The sequence below is a fragment of the Gallinula chloropus genome (assembly GCF_964237585.1).
Source record: "Gallinula chloropus genome assembly, chromosome: 7".
NCBI classification, from domain to species: domain Eukaryota; kingdom Metazoa; phylum Chordata; class Aves; order Gruiformes; family Rallidae; genus Gallinula; species Gallinula chloropus.
The window spans coordinates 19,133,769-19,153,543 of NC_140092.1; the positions used below are offsets into that span (position 1 = coordinate 19,133,769).

The 19,775-nt window shown below is 42.2% G+C and overlaps 1 protein-coding gene across 2 annotated transcripts in view; it reads right to left on the minus strand.

Moving 5' to 3' along the window:
• The window catches only part of DLC1 (DLC1 Rho GTPase activating protein), a 220,654-nt gene that overhangs the window by 7,994 nt on the left and 192,885 nt on the right, over positions 1 to 19,775 (minus strand). The window contains exons 6-10 of one of the 2 annotated variants that reach the window (XM_084266827.1): positions 17,313 to 17,384; positions 14,372 to 14,453; positions 7,245 to 7,308; positions 2,940 to 4,366; positions 1,652 to 1,828 (exon numbers count right to left, since the gene is read on the minus strand). In XM_084266827.1, coding sequence (XP_084122953.1) covers positions 1,652 to 1,828; positions 2,940 to 4,366; positions 7,245 to 7,308; positions 14,372 to 14,453; positions 17,313 to 17,384 — 1,822 coding nt within the window. Of the gene's footprint in view, positions 1 to 1,651; positions 1,829 to 2,939; positions 4,367 to 7,244; positions 7,309 to 14,371; positions 14,454 to 17,312; positions 17,385 to 19,775 lie in introns of those variants that run through there. The other variant, XM_084266828.1, reaches the window with a different exon arrangement.

The following is a 19,775-nucleotide window of genomic DNA, read 5'->3' on the forward strand; positions in this document are numbered from 1 at the left end:
TATTAGTAGGACAAAAGCTACAGAGTAAAACTGCAGGGGCCAGATTGAATTGCAAAAGAGTCAAAATAAATCCTGCGGTCAGTGACCCCTTATAACACTGCTTCTTTAGGTTTCGGGAAAGATGGGCATTTGAACAATGAGCTTTTGTATGTCAACTACTTGTTCTGCAAAGTCCTCAAACTGGGTCCACCACCCACCAGTGTGCATAACAGCAGGAAACTGATGTAATACATTTGAGTTTGTCAGCTAAAAACTTCAGCTCTATAAACAACCTCTTTGAGGGACCCCCCTCCTTGTCAGCCAGTGACTGTTGTTACCCCCACCTCCCACTCCAGTTTCAATGAGAGGCCTTTCCATCAGCCTATGACTCCAAGGAAAAAGCTACTTAATACAAAAGCACGATTTACCCCCAGGCCCCCAAGAGTATTGGTTTCATAAAGGGGAAAAAAAAAAACCATTAAAATGTGAAAATATTGAGATCATTTTCCTAAACAGGGAGAAAAGCTAACGACCAGTGCAGCGACTAATAGGACACAGTAGCACTGGAAAACAGGGAGGCCTATTTAACATTTCAATATACAGTACAGCTATACAAACAGCGCATTAGATTTACAGCTGACTAATCTGGTACATAGTAAAACAGAACCAATTTGTATTGCCGTATAGTTAAGTTTAGGACATTTATTGATATATGCACGAATAATGCTTGCTTTGTCAAAAAACATGCCAATGGAATGTGAAAAAACACATTGCGATCTCCACCGAGAATCTGAAGCATGCAGGGATAACTGGTCAATACTTATTTCTGTCTTTCAGAACAAACAACTTCTGTATTTAGAAAGGCTGACATAATAACAGCCTTTGAACAGGAGGTACTTTGATGCTGAAGCTAAATACTCTTTCTGACTCCTGGGGAAGGGAGGAGGCTGGCCTGTGGTAGGGAGGAGAAAAATTTTATTGCGTCTTTTGCATCCTGAAGGTTACACAGGCTGCACGGCAGATACAGTGAGAAGAGAGCTTTCTATTCCATTCTTGAAACAAAAAGCAGTCAGCTGGGTTACAAACACCTGGCCACAACAGAGATTTGCTGCCTAAAAGAAACTCCATGTATGTCCCAAGCTTTCTTTTCTGCAAGCTACCTGGATTTATTAGTGCTTTAAAGAGGGGACATAGATTTTGGCTAATGAGACACTAGAAACAGAGGAAATTTACATTATTTAATTACATCATTACGTAAGCTAACACAAATATTTAGGACTAGCTAAAGAACAGCAAGCCTATTAAGATCTACTGAAGTTTGTGCCACTGCTTGCTAAACGCCTCAATAAACACCTAGTCCTTCCCTTGCTAGGCACAGCGGACATCTTCCTGCTTAGAAAGCTGGCCTATGCTTCATTGCTTTTGTTCCCTCATATGCCCCCATAAACATACTTCTCAAGCCTAAAAAGATTACACTTACGTAAAGGGTTAGTGATTTTAGCCCCATCTTAGGAAACCACAAATCACTGTCAGCACCAGCTGGAGGAAGAAGTGTAAATATGGAAAAAGAGGGATGGAGGGATTCATTGCATCTTTCCAAAAGTTGCTTAGGACAGGCCTAACGGTTGTGCTAGTGGAGTTGGCCTGTCTAAACATGGCACTGTGCCCTTACCAGCTGAAACCATGCTTGTTGGAAGGTGTATACTTCTCCAGGAGAGCAGTCAGCTTCAGGAGAGAGTACTTCTGCAGCAGGTTCATCTGTGCCACAGACTGGCAGTTGATCTGCAGTGACGCTGAGCTGAGGCTGGGCCGGTGGGAGCTCTGGAAGCTGTGCCACCTCAGCCTGTGCCTGCGGAGAAGATGGGCAACAGAGTAAGGACCAGTCACTGAAACATCTCTGCAAGGCACGTGCAGCATTGCTGCAAATGTACTGCTGAGGTCCCTGCGCATAGCAGCCACGATGCAGCACGTGCACGTGTTTCAGATGGGTATGTGTGCTCCGAGCTGACCTGCAGCTCAGTGTTAGCTACATGGTCTTGCCCTATCGGATATCCTTGAGGGCTCTAACACCCCTTTTCAGAAGCCCTTTTAGCATAAAAGCTGTGAGAATCCAAAAACTACATTAAAAAACATCAGCCCAAATTTTAAAGACACATCAAAAGTGAACTAAGCCCTTCTGAAAGTCCCATTAAGTTTATACAAGCAGCTGTACGCAACTAGATGACAGCTGAAACCAGGCCTTAAATGATTTGTACCAGTTTTAAAGGAAAACTGGAAACAAAGCTAGGAAGAATTAAACTCCTGGGTGCTCTGCTCACAATACAAAATACAGCCATCCACTCCATGGTAAAACTCCCAGCAGAAACTGGGAGGCCACTGGAACTCCCCCAGTCTCCCACTGTGCTACAGCGATCAGGCGAAAGTAAACAAACCTCATTTTCCCTGCAGATGTAATGCCCTAGCACGCTATTCAGAAACAGCCTGCTACTGAAAAGTGCGATTTTTTGAAACAGTCTGAAAATCAAGGCTTTTACTACACACTGACACAAACCAGACCATACTTGCCTTGGTTATCCTAGCCAATTTAAAAAGCGAATAAACCTTCTTGAGGTCCTTCTCCCTCCCACACGCCATTTCAGTCTGAAGAATTACGGTCCCAAAAATTGCCTTAACATCGCTCCTAATGCTGACTTGCTGAGTGGGCTGTTTTTCAATGACGGCTCAGGCCCAATATACAAATGTACAGCTACCAAGTGTGGGAATCACCCGTCTAAAAGTCTTGCACAAATACCTCCCTTGCCTATAACTGCTTTGGGAAGCGATGGCAACAACACGTGTGTGCTTGAATGGCCATAACTTCTACTGCACTTTAACTACATGCGGTGCAGCTACTATAGAGCTGCTCAGGATGGAGGGGACCTCACTGGGGCCAACCCAAATCCCAGCGCTCATGATCTCACCTGCTGGACCGTGTCAGTGATGCGCCCACCCCAGAGTCCCTCCTGTCCTGCATCCCTGTGGGTTCTTCTGTTTCATTCAGCGAATTCCCCGTACTGTCAAGATCACTCGGTGTTGTTCGATCATTATCTACATCGAGGTGGATCTGCTTTGGAGAGGAGGGACATGGGGAGATGGAGTCGAGGGCTGAGTCAGAGTCCCCTTCGTCTGAGAATTTCTCTGACCACTGGTTTACTATTCTCTGCATCCCTTTGACGTGGTACAGTATGTCATCTAGCTCTGGGAATATGTCTTCATTTTCAAGGTCGGCCAGGTCGCTTGTACTGGAATACAGGATCGAGCCTGGCACGTTGTCGTAAATACTCAGACGGCTGCTCACTGAGCTGGAGGAGTTGCGCCTTTTCCCCATGCCCAGCTCTTTGGAGCTGTCACCACTGTTTTCTCTTCGGAGGGTGAGATGGCCATGCCCATGGAAACTCCCTGTCCTCCAGTTCACAGAGGTGTTGTTTTCTGTTGGGGAGAAGTTGCCGTTGGAGAGTGCTTTGGGAAAAGTGCCAGGCTTATGGTCTTCAGGGATAAAAAACACAGTGTCCTCTGCAAAGCTTCCCCGGTTCTTGAAGTTCTGCTCCATCACATCACTGAATGTTGACTGGTTGAAGGGGTCAAAGCCTTCCAGGTACATGCCCACCCTTTTATTGTATGCACTGAGGCTCCGCGTTCGTGTGACGGGACTGGGTGTGCTGACAGCGCTGCTCGTCTCAGACTGACTACTGCTGCTGCTGGTCTGGGTGGAATTGGAGACACTCCTCTTTCGTACCATGGGGAGGCTGATGTGATTGCCATTGAGGGCAGAAATCTCCACGCAGTTAAGTTGTTTTAGTTTATCTTCATCCATGCCCTCCTGCAGGATGGGCCCACTGATAATAAGGCCGAGCTTCGAAGGAGCTTTGCTCTTGCCATGGTGAGAGCTCTTGATTTTCAGGCTCTCCATTCTCTTAAGCAGGCTCTTTGTTTTGGACTTGGCGTTCTTCTCATTTGCTTTTGTGCTGAAGCTGAAGCTATTCAGCTCCCTGGGCGAGGGCAGGCTGCTGAATGAGTCATCGTTTGCTACGAAATTGTTCGATGAACAAACACTCACAACTGAGTTTGTCCTGGTGGTAGATGCCTCGCTCTGCAGGGTGGGCTGGTGGCTGCTGGTGCTGCTGATACTCAGAATAGAGGCCACTTCCTGCCGTTCGCTGACGTCCGTTAGCACGCTCTCACGGCTTGCTGCGTTAGTAAGGTGAGGAGCTTCCGGGGAGGGAGTAGTCAAGTCTGGTTTTGGAGGGAACACATCAAACTCTTCAAGCCTCGACCACCTCTTGCTGTCCCTCTGAAAAGTCCATTTGCCACTTATTGCACAAGGTTCATCTTCATCTGAATCTTCACTCTGCAAAGAAGAACAGCCCTGAAAGCACTGCCCAAACAGAACCGACTGCATTTACATACAGTGCTCGCTCAACTGTTTTAAGCATGACCTTGTTCTCACTGGATTTAAAGTGAAAACAGTCCTTTGCTTCAGGGAGAGGAAGATTAGGCCATAAAGCCCATGACAGGAAAAGATAACGTTGAGACAGGCAATATATTTTAACAGTTTTTTAAATACAAAAGAAAGATGCTTCGTAAAAAAGAAACAAACAATACAATCTGCTTTAAATTGCTCTTTTCTCAAAACCCTAGTATCCATAGACTTTTAATTAATTGGTCACAGTGGATAGCCCTCAGATCAATGGAAATTCCTGGCATGCATAAAATTTTAAACTGGAGTCAGTCAGGGGTTGGGGTCCCTCTGGACTCTCTCCAGAGTTACACTCTGTTGATAGCGGCTGCGTGTTTATACTCCTCTCTGCAATTACGAGATATTTCCCATACACTCTGAATTGCAGCAGCTTAATTCCTCATGCATTCGGGAAGTCTGAGTGGTCTCCTCGCTGTGACTAATGAGATGGCTAAAGAAGCCCTTGCACTGCAAGAGTGTGATGCCTCCTGGCGCTTACCTGGACCCCTCTTCCTCCCACAGGCTAACACCTAACATTTTAAGAATGTCCTGCGAAGTTTCTGCTTCAGTCCTGCCGCAGGCAAACTTTAACACTCACAGATAGCAAGCAGCAAGAGCTGGCTGACAGTATAGCACATAAGCAAATTGTAAATAACATCTCCACTGATGATGTTTGATGTATGAGTAACGCCTGAGGGTGCAATTAAACGTACATCACTTACGTCTACAATCTTTTCATCTAAACACTGAAAGGGAATGATCCTGGGCTGACATATTTGGTCTTCCAAATATCTGGAAAATTTCACATTGGAAGAATATAACCATGAAGATACTTTAATAGGACACCCTGAAACCACAGAATAACCTCTGGTGTTCGGAGTAGGAAACACTAATTGCCACCCAGCTCCATGAGTTTCACTCTGTTTGTTTAGATTGCTTTAATTTAAAAACAAACACACATGAATGCCCCCCACTGTAACTATTTGTGTGCCAGCAACACAAAGATTTACTCTCCAAAAAACAAGTACATTATTCATATTTCAAGTAGTTTATTTATGCACACTTTAGTCCCCCTGAGTTTAGGGGATTTTTTTGTGCATGCAAGTTGGCTTTTTAAAAAAATTAATATTGTATTTCATCAGCTCAGGAAAATAACTGAAACACCATATTTAATTTTTTCATTTAATTTTTATAACCCAATGCACATGAGACACAGAGCAAGGGTCATTTTCTTTGTTTCCCTACTACTAGAAACTACTTCTGTCCATGACTCAGTTGAAAACCTAAGAGGACTGGCTTGCTTATTCTAAGTTTTCAAGAGGAAAAAAAGTCACCTGAAACTGCCAATGGATAGTAATGATGGTTTGGTGGTGAATGTGGTTTGACTGGAAAACAAGGAGCAGTAAAGCGATCTTAACTTGCAAAGAGGGCAACAGAAGGCAAACATAAGGAAACATATGTTTCTGTCAGCTCAACTTCTATTGTTAAAAAGCTTTAAAGGCTAAGTATTGATTTTAATGAAGTCAACAACAAAAGCGAATAGGATCCAAGTCCATCTGCCAGAACATGGGTGGTGAATGAAAATCAGGAAGGACTGAAACAAAAGGTAGTATCCAGACTCCGGAAGATCTGGGGTTTGGACCTGAAGTGGGGTCTGGTCTGACCTCTAACAGCAATTCTGATCATTCCAGCGTTAACAAGGTTCAGGAACAAGAAGGAGAAATCTTCTGGCAGTCATAAACAGCAATTCAGCTGTCTACCCCTACTTGTAAAGAGTTCCTACATAGGCTGCCTCAGCGTGTTATCTTCTGGAGCTTGGATGCTGTTCCCAACATACCACAAACAGATAGGGAAAGAGGGGATTAATTCCTGGTAAACAACCTCAGAACATTTGTATGCATTCTTGTTAAGGGTAGGGCAGCATTGTATTGTCTTAGCTCATCTTTATCTGCAGTTGTCATATCCCAGGGGACAATATCAACTACTGATCCCTCCTAGGACACACACATAGTTTTAAGGCACCTATTGAGTGGTACCCTACCAGCAAACCCCAGCAACTCAGCTTTCTGTTGGTACTACCTTACTGAAATTACAGTAGGCACTCTCTTATTTCTCACTTCGGTGATCCTTAAGATTCAGGGAACACTTAATTCCGGGAAACACGCAAACTTTCTATAAAGGTAGCTGATGTATTCTGTCAATATATTGCTTTGAGCTATGTAATTAAAAAACAAGGACAAAATGTGCCAAATCCTACAAAGATTGTCTTTTTCCTTCTCAGGCCAAGCACAGCCTAACTGATCCTGTCTACATGATAATGAAAGAACACAGTTCTAACGTGACGGCAAAGAAACAAAACCATGAAGGTGACACCGAAGATGATGCTCTAAAATTCAGGTCAGCTCATGGTGGCTGGTCAGGACCTCCTCCATCAAGCTGCTCCTTTACAACCCTGCCCAAGCACAGTTAATGCGCTGCAAGACGGACCACCTCTCTGGCAGGCAGAGAAGCCCGGTGCTTTTCAGACTGGGAGCAGCATCCCGGGGAAGAGTTTGCTAGACAAATAACCTTTAGCTGTGGCCAGGCCCTGCAGCTTTCACTCGGTGAGAACACAAAATGAAATGCAAGTGGAGTTTTGACTGTGTCTTTGCCAGGTTCTACTCGGTGTTATCCTAGGCTGAAGCTACTCAATCTGCTAGATTTGTCTTCTTTTTATTTTTCAGTTTAATTAACGTGCAACGCTGTAAGAGAAGATCTTAAAGGAACTTACCCTTTTCCTGTGGGGACTAATTTCTAGCTTCATCACCGCACATTTGTTTAAAGTATTTAAGCGCCTGCAAAGCAAAGAAAACCATGTTAAGAGAGCACTCCAGTGTTTTGACACAGGCTATTCCAGTTCAAAAGCTTTTGTGAAAGCTGTTCCCAAACTGCTTTGCATACAAATAGCCACAAGCAGAGTTTCAATTAGAGCCCTAATTATACTTAACCATTAACCCATTACATTTAGCTGTATTCTAACTTCAGAGGGAGGGATGGATGACTATTTGTCACCATTACCTGAATCAAAGCAGAGAGAAGTGAATGAAAATTTACACAAAGATGAGAACTGCATTAAGTCAAATGAATTGTAATAATTACATTTGTTTAAATAGCAGACACCCGAATGCTGAAACAACCACCCTCAGCCGACTGAAAGTAATTGGAAAGGCTTCTTACTGGACACTGGGTACACGTGCCTGTGTGAAAAAGGATGCTGCCTTAAAATTTTATTTTATAAGCCAAGACCTTCCAGAAGAAAAGTTATTTTCCACTTGCCTGGTGTCTGTTTTGTCAGGGAACAACCACTGTTTTCAATATGGTCCTTGGACAAGACAACCCACCAGTTTAAAGAAAAAAACCCAAAAAACACAGACCCGGTTTTCCTTCCTAAACTGAAAGTTTCTTTTATACATAAAATGTTTCTCTGAAGGACTAAAATTTAAACAAAGATAAACTACTGCAGCAACCACAGTTAACCAACCTCCTTCTGAATAGTGATAGCAGCCTGGATGCGTATCTTGAAGTACTGTATGAATGTATATAAAGCATCCTTCTATTCCCCCATCAGCTAATGATCTGGTAGACATCCCTAAACAAACAAAAAAATATTGTCTTTCTTCTACCCTCTCCCCCAGAAACTCAGTGTGCAGGGCTAAGCACAAACAGCTCAAAGCAGAGCAAAACCTGGCACTGTTCAGCACAGCTCCACGGCAGCTTAGGCACAGCCAAGTGCAGGCTGCCACGGTTTCCCACCTTCCTTGAAACTGTGCAAGGGATGTGGCTTAGCTAAAATCTTCACTGGTGATGTGTGGTTAGAGAAATACCGGTGCTATGGCCAGGCAAAGTGCAGGAACAGGCTGGGCACGATGCAGGAGGCAGAAAAGCTGAAGCAGCAGCTTTATTTAAGGAAGCGATGGTTCGGTCCCAGTGTTGATGCTTCCACTCATGACACCCAACAGTGGGTTGGGTGAGGAGACTAACAGAGCTGGATGCTAGTATTTCAATACTTTGTTGGGTCGAATTTCTCCCAGGTCAGTTCCCTGAGCTGTGTGAAGGGCAGTGTGTGCAGGGGAGGGGAGGAAGAGGAGCACAGCCTTCCCTTTCCTTCGGCTACATCACAGCAAACAGGAGCAAAACTGAGCTTTAAGAAGTCTGATTCATTCTGAAGGAAGTTGTATAATTTTCACATAATTTGTCTGAGCAAAACGTAAAGAACAGCCTGTATCAGCAGCTTTGAAAAACTGGGGGGGGGGTTGGCAAAAATAGAAAAAAAGAAATGCTGACTTGTCCCATTGCTTCAGATGAGTCCTTTCAGATTCATGAAGCTCGTAACTTGAATCTAGAAAATGTGTGCACAGGAAGAATTACTAGTTTCCTCTCTTACCCCTCGCCTTTTATGCACAGGATTGGTTGCAGATGGTATTTACACAGGGCTTGATCCTGAGGCCATCAAAGAAAATGGAAAAGCTCCTACTGGTGCTTTTGCTGCAGTTGTGAAGTAAAAAAAAAAAAAAAAGCAAAAAAAAAAAAGCAGTTTGATCTATAATTAGACCCAGCCACAACACAGCAGAAAAGAAGAGAAACAGGAAGAATTGCCAAGGGTCAAATAGTAGGGCAGTGGCAGGTTAGGAAAGTTATCCAGATCTCTCTTATTTTCATCTTTGTTCTGACTTTAAAAGGCAGAAGGCTCAGTCCCGCTGCCTGCAGCTGGTGGGTAAATGCAGAAGTCCAGTGAGTTTCAGAGGAATTGTATTTACGGAGCGGGTGAAGAGGGAATGTCCTGTCCACGTGCTACACAACAAAACTGGTATTTCGGTTTTCAAGAGGCCACACAGCAGCGGAATGCCACCTCCCTCTCTCTGCTATAAAAACTGTCTCCTCTCAAACTCCTGGACCTCAAGACCACGGAATATAAAACCGGTTACAGTTCTATATTGACTAATAATTTACAAATTTCACAGTATTGCAACCTTTGACTTATGCAGAGAGAAGTAATCACCGAATCCCTGTATCAGGCTTTATCTAGCTCCAGCCTGTCTGACCGCTAATAAAGACGATCTCTAATTTCACAAAGATTACATCCCCAGATTTTTCTCCTAGTCAAATTAAAACCCTGAAATAGGTGGAAAAGGGTAGAGTGAAGACCTCTGTTTCCACAGAGGATTTTTAAAGAAAAAAAAATAAATTGTGAGGTGTGCACCTCACAAAAATGAGTATGAAGGCAAGATAAGGTAACCCCCAACGAGTGAGGTTAAACACACTAACAGTGAAGGCACATAAAGGCTCTGTTACACATTTGACATGATTTCATCACAAAACCAGTTTCCTTTTTAAAACCTAAATGCTCTGCAATTGCCTCAGGTCTGCAATGCCTCAGGTCTGCAACTTTCATTATATACATCACACATCCTCCTTTAACTTCTCAAGTTCAGCAGTGCCCAGTTCCTTGAGCCGCAAGAGACTGAAAACACAGTACAATGTGCAAAACTGCCTTCCAAACATGTTATTGGGTCTACAAAGCTAAGCTTACAAAATTTAGACTTTGCCAGGAGGCGAGCTGGTACCTATACAAGCGTTATTAACCTTCACATATGCTTTGCAATACTTTTTAAGCATATACACACACATTGATTTTCTACATATCTTCTCAACTTCAGTTTTGTCTTCTGGCTCTGGACTGCCTTCTTTGGTAATTCCATTCTCTGGTGTTATTTCAACTTATTTCCCTAGTGACAGTTAACAGGTCTGCATCATTCTTTAGCTCCATCTTATCCCAACCAAACATGTGTCAGCGACACCTTCATGAGGACAAGATGGGGGATGGAGGGATGGGGCAGGATTGCTGCAGACAGCAGTTACAAACACTTTCACTGTCTGGCTAACTCAATTTCTACAGTGCCTCCTATCCCAGCCACTTACTGTCTGGATGACAAGATACTATTTCCCATCATTTAAATAAATGCCTTTGAGTCATCCTCCTCTTTATACATTTTCACACTGAGATGGAATCTTACTCCTGTGGAGCATTGTTTCTCCAAGCCGTCACTTTTCATGTACCCAGGCTCCCACCCTCCTTCACCTCAGCTCTGCAAAACTCTTCTTCCTGAGGGTGGCCAATACACCAGAACTTGCCTCTCAGTCCCAGATCCCGCATCCAGCCTGGTCCATTATCAGCCCTGAGTGGCAACTGCACTGAAGGCTGCACCCAAAATACAAGGCACTGGTGTTTCTCTCAGAAACGAGCCAGTGATATATTTTTCCTCATCTTTCCTCAGTAATGGCCAACACTGTCGAGCCTGAACTTTGTTTAAGAAAGGCACTCTGAACAAGACTGATCCACTATCAAAAAGCACAGGGTGAACAGCTAACTTCAGCTGCAATATAAACTAAAATACAGGCTTGTGATGTGAAGTCTGTTAATCAAGATACTAGTCAGTTCTGTGTTGGATCTAATCCCTGGTAATTCACTCTGCTGTCATTAACAGGAGAAAATTCTCACCCCATGCACCCAAGGAAAGTGGCAGCGATAGAAAGTATTAGATTTACGCATTTAAATGATAATTTTCAACCTGAGTAACTGTATAATCTAGCTTCAAAGTATTTTCTTAATGGATTTAAATACTTGATTTTTTCTTACAGGGCAAATTCCAACGCCATTATACCTGTAACTAATTGATGATACAAGGGCTTTCTTGGCTCACTGCAGTGGACAGCCTCTACTCTGGCTCCTGGGGTTCATCTGCACACTCTAACCTGCAAAGGAGGCCAGCTCTCTACAAACCATTTGCTCATGCAAATCCATTGTCATCAATTTATTGGGTGTGAAGTCCTGATGGTAAAAGACTTAAGAAACCTCTTGCGTATATAGCGTGGCAGTTTTCTCTCTAAGCATAAGGAGATTAAATAGGATTTCCATCATGGCTTGCTATGTGTTTTGTACTTAGCAACAACCCTTAGCATAAGCATGTTTCAGTGCTTAGTTTCATCAGCACGTGAAGCAGCCAGTTATCCTCTGGAGAGAAATTCCGAGTCATTAATCTACATAAAGTCTTACGAAACCAAAGCCAGCAGTGCTTTGTACAGTCACTACATGAAGCATCCTAGCAAATTAAGAGTCATTGCTTTTACATTTCTAACACTCCATTTCACGGTAAGATCACTAAATGACATTTTCTTAGCCGTTCATCTTCTATGGTTACCGAATGCCATATGCCATCTTTGTAATTCAAGTCTCAAACTGCTATTCACTTAATATTTTTCCAGAAAAACCTTTAGTGGAGTGGCTATTGATACCTTTTCCATTTAGAAAGGAATCTGGCGAAGCATTTACCAATTAGCTGTATTTAAAGTTACTAACAGAAGCAGGAAAATTAATGTAAGATTATTAAATGGTAATTTACAACTATTATTTAAATGCTTCAGACTTAACCCCCCCCCAAAATCCCTTTTTACAACAATTTCTCCACATGCAGTAGTTAGAACAAGGTAATTAGAACTGTTGGCAGAGTTGGGTTTTTTTTTGGTTTCTGGTTGTTACACAGAAAAGCAGATTCTCAGCACAGACGACTCACTATTCTGTTACCATGCCCTGCATTTAGCTCTGTGTTGAAAACGCAAATGATCCAAAACCATTCTGATTTTTCAGTCAAGAAACAGTGATGGACTTAAGGCTGTGAATCAGCTCTAAGTCTCTTACTAAGTAAATCCCTTTAGTGTTTACACTCTGACCATGGCATGAGTCAAAATAAACCTGGGCTTCAGGCAGAAATGCGGCATTCCAAACGATGTGCCTTCTCTGTGGTTGTTTGATGAGCTTTAAAAAATTAAGCAAGGAGATGAAAGAAAGAAAGAAACAAAAAAATCTAAAGGTGGAAACATTGTGATAATGGACTGCTTTTGTCTAACACTAATGGTAAAGGGCCAAATTCTGACATCTGTCTCAAGCTACAGTAAAACCATTGGATTCTTACGCATATTGTGTAGACAACAATCTGAAGAGGAAAGTGAAGGCTCTTTTTCAATCAGCAGACTTCTTAAAGACTTCCTAGTTTCACAAAATACCTATACACCTGTGTGATTTTGGTTCGCTCACCTTTGTTAGAAGGCTTAGGATGTAAGTTTCCATTCTTGGGACAAACATCCTTTCACTGCCCTCTATTCAGAAAAAGCACTAACTGCTTTTATCGATCACACCAGCAGCAAATTTCACAGAGATATGGAGGGCATATTCTTACTTCCACCAGCAAGAAACAATCTGCTACCTTTTTTTTTCTCCCCATGAATAATGCCAGGTTAAAGAGCATTCTCACAGGCAAGCCCTACATCCAAATATATGCCAGCTTGGCTGTATTTTGTTTTCCTGGCAAAGAAAGACCATGCTTCTGGGAACCAGTATTTACTCCCGTTGCTGTACTTTCTGTTGAATGACTTCACAAGTTCCAGGGCACACAAGCAGGCCAACGCATCACACATTTCAATATTGGCGGAATAGGTGCCATACAGTTGAGCAGGACAAATCTTGAGCATGACTTTAACATTAATGAGATTTTTCCCCTCCTAATGACTGGACAACAAATCTGTTTTCTTAGTTTGAAAATACTGTAAATATTTCTGAAGAACTTTAAATTCCAGTGCCTCTCTTTCCCTTCCAAGTATGGCAGTGATGGCATGAGAACACTATAAACTTAAAGCCTTTCTTAAAAGGGTTTTGTAATTCATTAGGATCACTGACATTTAGAGTTGTAGACATCATGCATGCAGTATCCAAAAGCATTAATTTTGCAGACAATTTGGAAAGCTGCCATAATGAAAGACAGAGGCAGAAAACTGTACTTATTTCTAGGTAATAGGAGATATGAAAAGTTAAGGCATTTTTTTGCCATTTAGGATTATGGACTCACACTAGAGGAGGCGAGTGATGAATGGGCAAGTGTCAGATGGGGCCACTGCAATTGCTTTTATGATGAAACTGGTAATGTTGAGGCTGTAGGTCTGTAAAAACATGTTGTCACACACCAGCAAGTCTTGCTCCCTCTTTTTCTCTGCTCATGCCTTCTCCCACTCATGTGGCTGTCTGGGGGGGTCCTGCCCCATCCTTTGCACCTACTCTGAACTTCACTATGCCTTTCCACAGGCTGATTTACTAACTCAGCAAAGGACTTTTTGAGATGAACTGGTTATGGAATGAGCCCACAGACAACAAAGATAAGTGACGGGAGCACATGGCTGAGAGCAAGCCTCTCTTTGCGGTGGTGATAAACTCTAGATTCGCTCACATCATCCCTTTCAGCCATACCTACATTCACTTTGTCATCATGGTGCACACAGGGTGATGCAATGAGGTCACAATGAGCGTTTGTACACCCAGCTTTCTGTTCTGTTTGTGTACGTAAGTGCAAGGAAAGGAGAGTAACAGAGACCTGTAGCAGCATCACTTTGCAAACACTGCTCCCAAAAAGCCCAATTCCTGTGTGGGAACTGATGCTACAGCTGTACATGCAGATAGCTGTAGCCTGCACAGTTCTGCTTTCACATGTTTAACTCATTTGGGAATTAGTAATGAAAGCAAGTTAAGAATAATTAAAAAAATACACCTGTGAAATGCCTGTCGAAAAGACTCCTTCCACTTTCCTCACAACACTTTTTAAAATAAGATCCCCAAACATTACTTAGCCCAACATATCATTCTAACAAAAACTGCATACTGATAGTGCATAATAAAGAGGTCTCAAGCAAAGAGTTATTTAATAGTACATAATTCAGCTGAGTTTATGTCTGCTTATACTTTTCCCAGGTTATACTTCCCACTACACAGGAAGGGGTTTGTTTCAAAATGCAATGTGATTTTTTTTCACCTACCTGCATAAGGCCTCAATAGCATCTCTGTCCAGAAAATCATGCTCTCGCTTGACTAGAGCGATGTCAATTGGAAAAAGGAGATCTGTAGGAAAAGGGACAGATGGTATCAAAATGACTTTTATTCCCAGTGGTGAATTATTTCAGAACAACCAGCTGTCTCCAGTTGAGCTCACCAAGATGCCAGTGATTGGCACTGCTCAGGTAAACACATGCTATCACCTCAAATGCCAGTGATGCTTCCTTTTCATGTACAAGTTTTTGACGTGCAGCTTTGGTAACTGAAAGTTCATATGCAAAACAGAGGACAAATTAGCAAAGTGGAGATGAAACAACAGGAGAGGCAAAGAGGCAAATGCGAGCTCCCTATCTGACATCAGAAGTGTCGGCTGACTCATGCTAGCTCCATTTAAAATAAATATACAATCAGCATCAAAGTGCTCGTATCTGAGATTAAAGAAGAAGGGTCAGTAAACCCCCAATCTCTGGAAAAGAATGAAAAAAACCCCCTCCAATCTCCTTGGCTGTTAATCAAGCTATTTAAAAGTTTGACGGTGTTACAACATTAATGAGATATGGGCTGAAATGAAAGCAAGCCAAGCTGTGTGGAGCCCATACTGCCTCCTTTCCTCAGGAGATTATTTAGGTAAACAACTGGGAGAGTGAGGGGGAGGAAACAATATTGGCAGAGAGCTAAAAATTTACTATAGCTCTAAACCAGCAACCACATATATATTATTTACTGTCCTCCACAGATTCCTGACTGTCATATAGGTCCTGATCTGGCATTCCTTGCACAGCCAAAACTCCCACTAAAGCCACTGGGTTTTCAGGGCACACAGTAATACAAGGGAAAACCATGAATATACTGCTGCAGTTGCATACAAGTTCCCTGGTCCAAGTGATCATCTATAAAATATTTTCATTTCCAGAGACTAGGAAAGAATAAGCTGAAATGATGAAAACAACAGGACTGCTGGTAATCTGTAGAAAGGTAGTTAATATTCCAGGTTTTCTAGACCAATAGATAACCTCTCAAATGAACTATTTGTCCCAAGTTTGCCTCAGGAATAAACAAATCATTACATAGTCTGCAAAACACAAGAACTTCTGCTTTTCTATAGCAAACTGCAGCATTAGCAAACCAACTGGCAAAGGCTCCCTGATCAATCTCTGTTTTAAATGTGTACTGTGCGGACTACTCCATATAGTAGACTTCTCAGAAGAGAACTCTTACCCAATTGTTTCCCAGGTCTTCCCTTCACTATTTTAAGGTGCAAGTAAAGAGGGTGAGCACATTCAACTGGTATCTTTCACCAGCTCTGATTTAAGTTTTTCCACTGAGAAAGTCAGAACCTTGGAATGCCCACGAGAAAACACATGGGAGAACTTAAGTGAGAGAGGTGACTTGGAAGAAGTTGATAGTCTGCACGAATCCATTTTTTTAAACGCTTAATTTATGCTGTTGCTATTCCTGTTGTTGCTGCTGCCAGATAGGGCTTGCAAAGGACAATGGTATATTGTTTTCATATAAGGACAGCTGTCATTTCAATGTATATGGCTGGCCTTGCTGCCACCTCTGTGGTCCTTTAGATGTTAGGCAGGACACGGTCCTACACTAGAAATTTTACCTAAGTTTAGAGTCCCTGGGTAGGGCAATGGGAACCACAGATAGGATGCTTTCTGAATGCAAGTAATTTGTTAGGGGATTTGCAGTTCAGCATAACAGAAACCCAAAAGCCCACTCATTCAACTGAAAGTCTTGTCCCCAGTTATAAAAAAAGACTGGAAGTAAAGTCCCAGCTCTGCAGCCCAAGAAAATCTTGGCATCCCCATTAGCACATGAAAAAAAAGGAAGAGAAAGAAAAAGGAAATTTAATTTCTGTACAGGCGAAGAAAGTTTTGCCAAGTGCTGCTTTTGAAAGTACTATTATCATCTCATATTGCCAATGCAGCTGCAAATCAAAGCTCAACGAGATCATTTTTCAAGAAGGTCAGCACAGCATTTGCTATAATTTCCAACAGTTATTCACGGTAAATAAAGAACTTTCTATGCTCATTCTTACAGCAGCTGGAGTTTGTTTTGTAAAAAAAAAAGAAGAGGCAGATAAGAGTGCATAATAATTTTACTACAATGCAAGTAATTTAAGTGATGTGGGAGGGAAATTCTGAACAATAACATACCTATATAAAATGGATGTTGCACTTTAAAACAAACTCCTCTATGTTACTCTGCATCAGAGTGCAATAACTGTATGCCAAAACTACAGGTTCCTAATGAAGACAACAGTTTTAACTGAGCAAAACCTTTCTAACAGCGGACACGTGAAGTGAATCAATCCCACAAAGGGATAAAGGAGCGCAGGAGGCAGCAGTGTCTTCAAGGAGCTGCTGCACACCTGCACAACAATGGCTTGTATGTTCTTTTTTCCCTTCATAGTAAACCTGCGTCTAACACCAACCCAAACTGTTCAGGATGCAGGAATCACTAGGTGTACAGATGCATCCACACATACGCAGAATTTCCAACCTCTGCTCCATAAGGAGAGCTGGCTGGTGAAGCTGTACACAGGTTCTGTGTTTCTCCAAGACCAGGCTCATAGCAGTGGATGACTACGTTCATGAAAACATAGCTCACTGGTGTTTTAACTACAGGGGATGTACCACGGTGCTAACATAACCTTTGTGCTATGAGGACACTTGAAAATATTCAGAGTAAAATGGAAACCTGGAACAAATTCAAAGCTCCAAGAGTCCTTCAGAGTCTCATTGGGTTTGGTACATTTATGTGTGTATGTAGCAGGGATCAGCCCAGTCCTCAGAAGTCATCTTATGTACCATCAGTTCGGATGTGGTCCTGAACCTCATTTACTGGTGAGTATTACATCTTATTGTCCCAAACTGCCAGGGGATGATCAACTTGAAAGCTCAAGTGGGTGCTTACCTTCATAAAGCTGCGCATACTGCGGGAACCCGGCAGCCCGCAGCCAGTCACAAGCTTCTTTGGCCTCAATTTCTGGAAGAAGACAGAAACAAGATACCCTCTGATTAGTGATCTCCAAAGCAAAAACTTCCTCTTCACCACGCCGGCCATTCCCGTTACAAAATAAGCACGAAGGTATTCAGCAACTTTGAACTGAGACACAGGTTTGCTTATCCCAGCTTGCTTTTCTCCTCAGTATTAAACGCATCTTAAATTCTGGATAGTCAGTGATGTTCACCTGTGATTTATCAGCAGCTCATCATTTTAATAGTTAGAGAAGCAAACACAGATGAAAACTGCAGGAGTTAAGGATCATTCCATACCAATTTTGTTAACACTAGAGACACCAGCACTGCAATCAACATGAGCAGCATCTGTTCAACAAATCTTACGATCTTCTTGGCACAACTATTTTGTCTTGACACAAGTTCCTAACAGAGCTCGTAACACTGTGCACTTTAACATCCTGTAGATAGCACCGACAGACCCAAGAACAAGCGACACACTGTTCTGCAGCTCACTCAAGCGCATATTTACTACCCAACAAGAACCTAGTTTCACTGGAGGTCTTCAAGGCATTTATGAGTTATTTGGCATATTACAGGGAATTCAGCTAACTTTCCCTCACCCAGCCCAAAATGGCATGCCACAAAATGCAATTATTCACACACATATACATAACACTGAAAGAAAGGAAACATTCTGAACACGGGCTATATTGGTCTATGAATATATTATGCATTATTTCATTTGTTACATATTACGAGCTGCAGTAAGGATATGTTATCTTATTAGCTCGAACTAGGAAAATATAAACGGTATTTAGGGTATCCTCCAAGCGTTCAGGAAACAGACTGGGTTAATTTTTCTCTTCTAAATATTCAAGAATGTGCTACTGGGAATTTAGCTCCCTGCTTAGAACTACCAAACAGACAATGACCAATCATAAACTCTTAAAAGTTCATCTGGCTTTGATTATATTCGCTGTTCCTGAAGGCCCAGAAAAGCAAAGCTTCACTGCACACAGCTCAGTAGACAATTCTGTCATTTACTTGGAGAAGATACTACAGCTACCTGCGGCAGAACCCACGCACAAGGGGTTTTGCTCAGGATTGCTCAGTTACAAGTTACTGCACATAGGAGAGCGGAGAGCCAAACATAACACCAGCAAAATATCTCAGGATTTTGGCAGGTTAGGAAATATTCCCAGTGTGGTATAGGTACACAATTAAAATCAGATGAAACGGCAGGCACATTTTAGCGTCTCCAAAATGCTGGCAATCCTCCTCTCATTTTCCAAATTGCTACACCAGGGTTAAAATATTTGTGCCTCGCCAGACTACTTTGCTAAGATACATACCCAAACCAAGGGGTTAAGGTGAGCCAAAGCACAACATTCCAGATAAATAAACAGCTAAAAACCCACTCTCCCTGAAGTCAGGACAAGCAAGCATTTGTGTAACTTGTGTTTGCTTCACCTTTGGGTTATGGGATCACATGAGAACAAGCACGTACGGACCTATTGACTTAGCTAGTCATTAAGAAAAAGCATTCTTCAATGGCAGTTGCAAGCGACTGTAAAGTTTTGCTTGAAGTAGCATTTTAGTTTCAGTATCCGAAGGAAATACATGGGAAAGCTAATAAAAAAGGGGAAAAAACCCGAATCTAAAACGTATTTAAAATCTGTACTGCTCAAGCAAGAACAAATAACAGGATAGCACTATCTAAGGAGCAATGAAAACACTGAAGTTAAAAAACCTACAATTAATTGTTTAGAGTACTTACAATGCACTATCTTACAGGTCACACCCTGCAGAAGTGTCTGGATTGAAAGAGAATTTGCTTGATTTAAAACTGGGAAAAAAATAAATCACCACTATTTACCCAAAAACGCAGGTAGATGCTTGTGGGGCAACTGAAAAAGTGTCAGATTCCTTACTACTACAGTGGCTCTTAAATGTGCTTAAATATTTGTTCACAGGTCCTTTACTGGGCAACCCAGGTGTGAGACCTGTAAATATTTCTTGAGCTAGAAAATTGCGAATATGCATTTATCAGATTTTTTTTAAGGTTCTCTATAGAAGCTTTGTGTATCTTTTCTGCAAATATATGTGCAAGTTACATGTAAGTCCTATTTTATGGGAACGCAGGTGTCAGATGCCTTTGGGATTTTCAGAGCATATTTGCTTTCAAAATACCTTTGAGAATCCCCCAAGAAGTCTACGTAGGCAATGAAACACTGGAGCTATTCCTGGTTGGCCACAAAAAGTGCAGAGGATAATAAAACATCCATGCACCTGCCCATCTATTAGGCTAGTCAAACACCTAGGGCTGGGTATAGGGCAGCACCAAGGGTTTAAAAGCGGTATTTGTCCCATTTCCATCTCAAACATTTTTGGAAAGCCAGGGCGCTCTCTGTGTCAA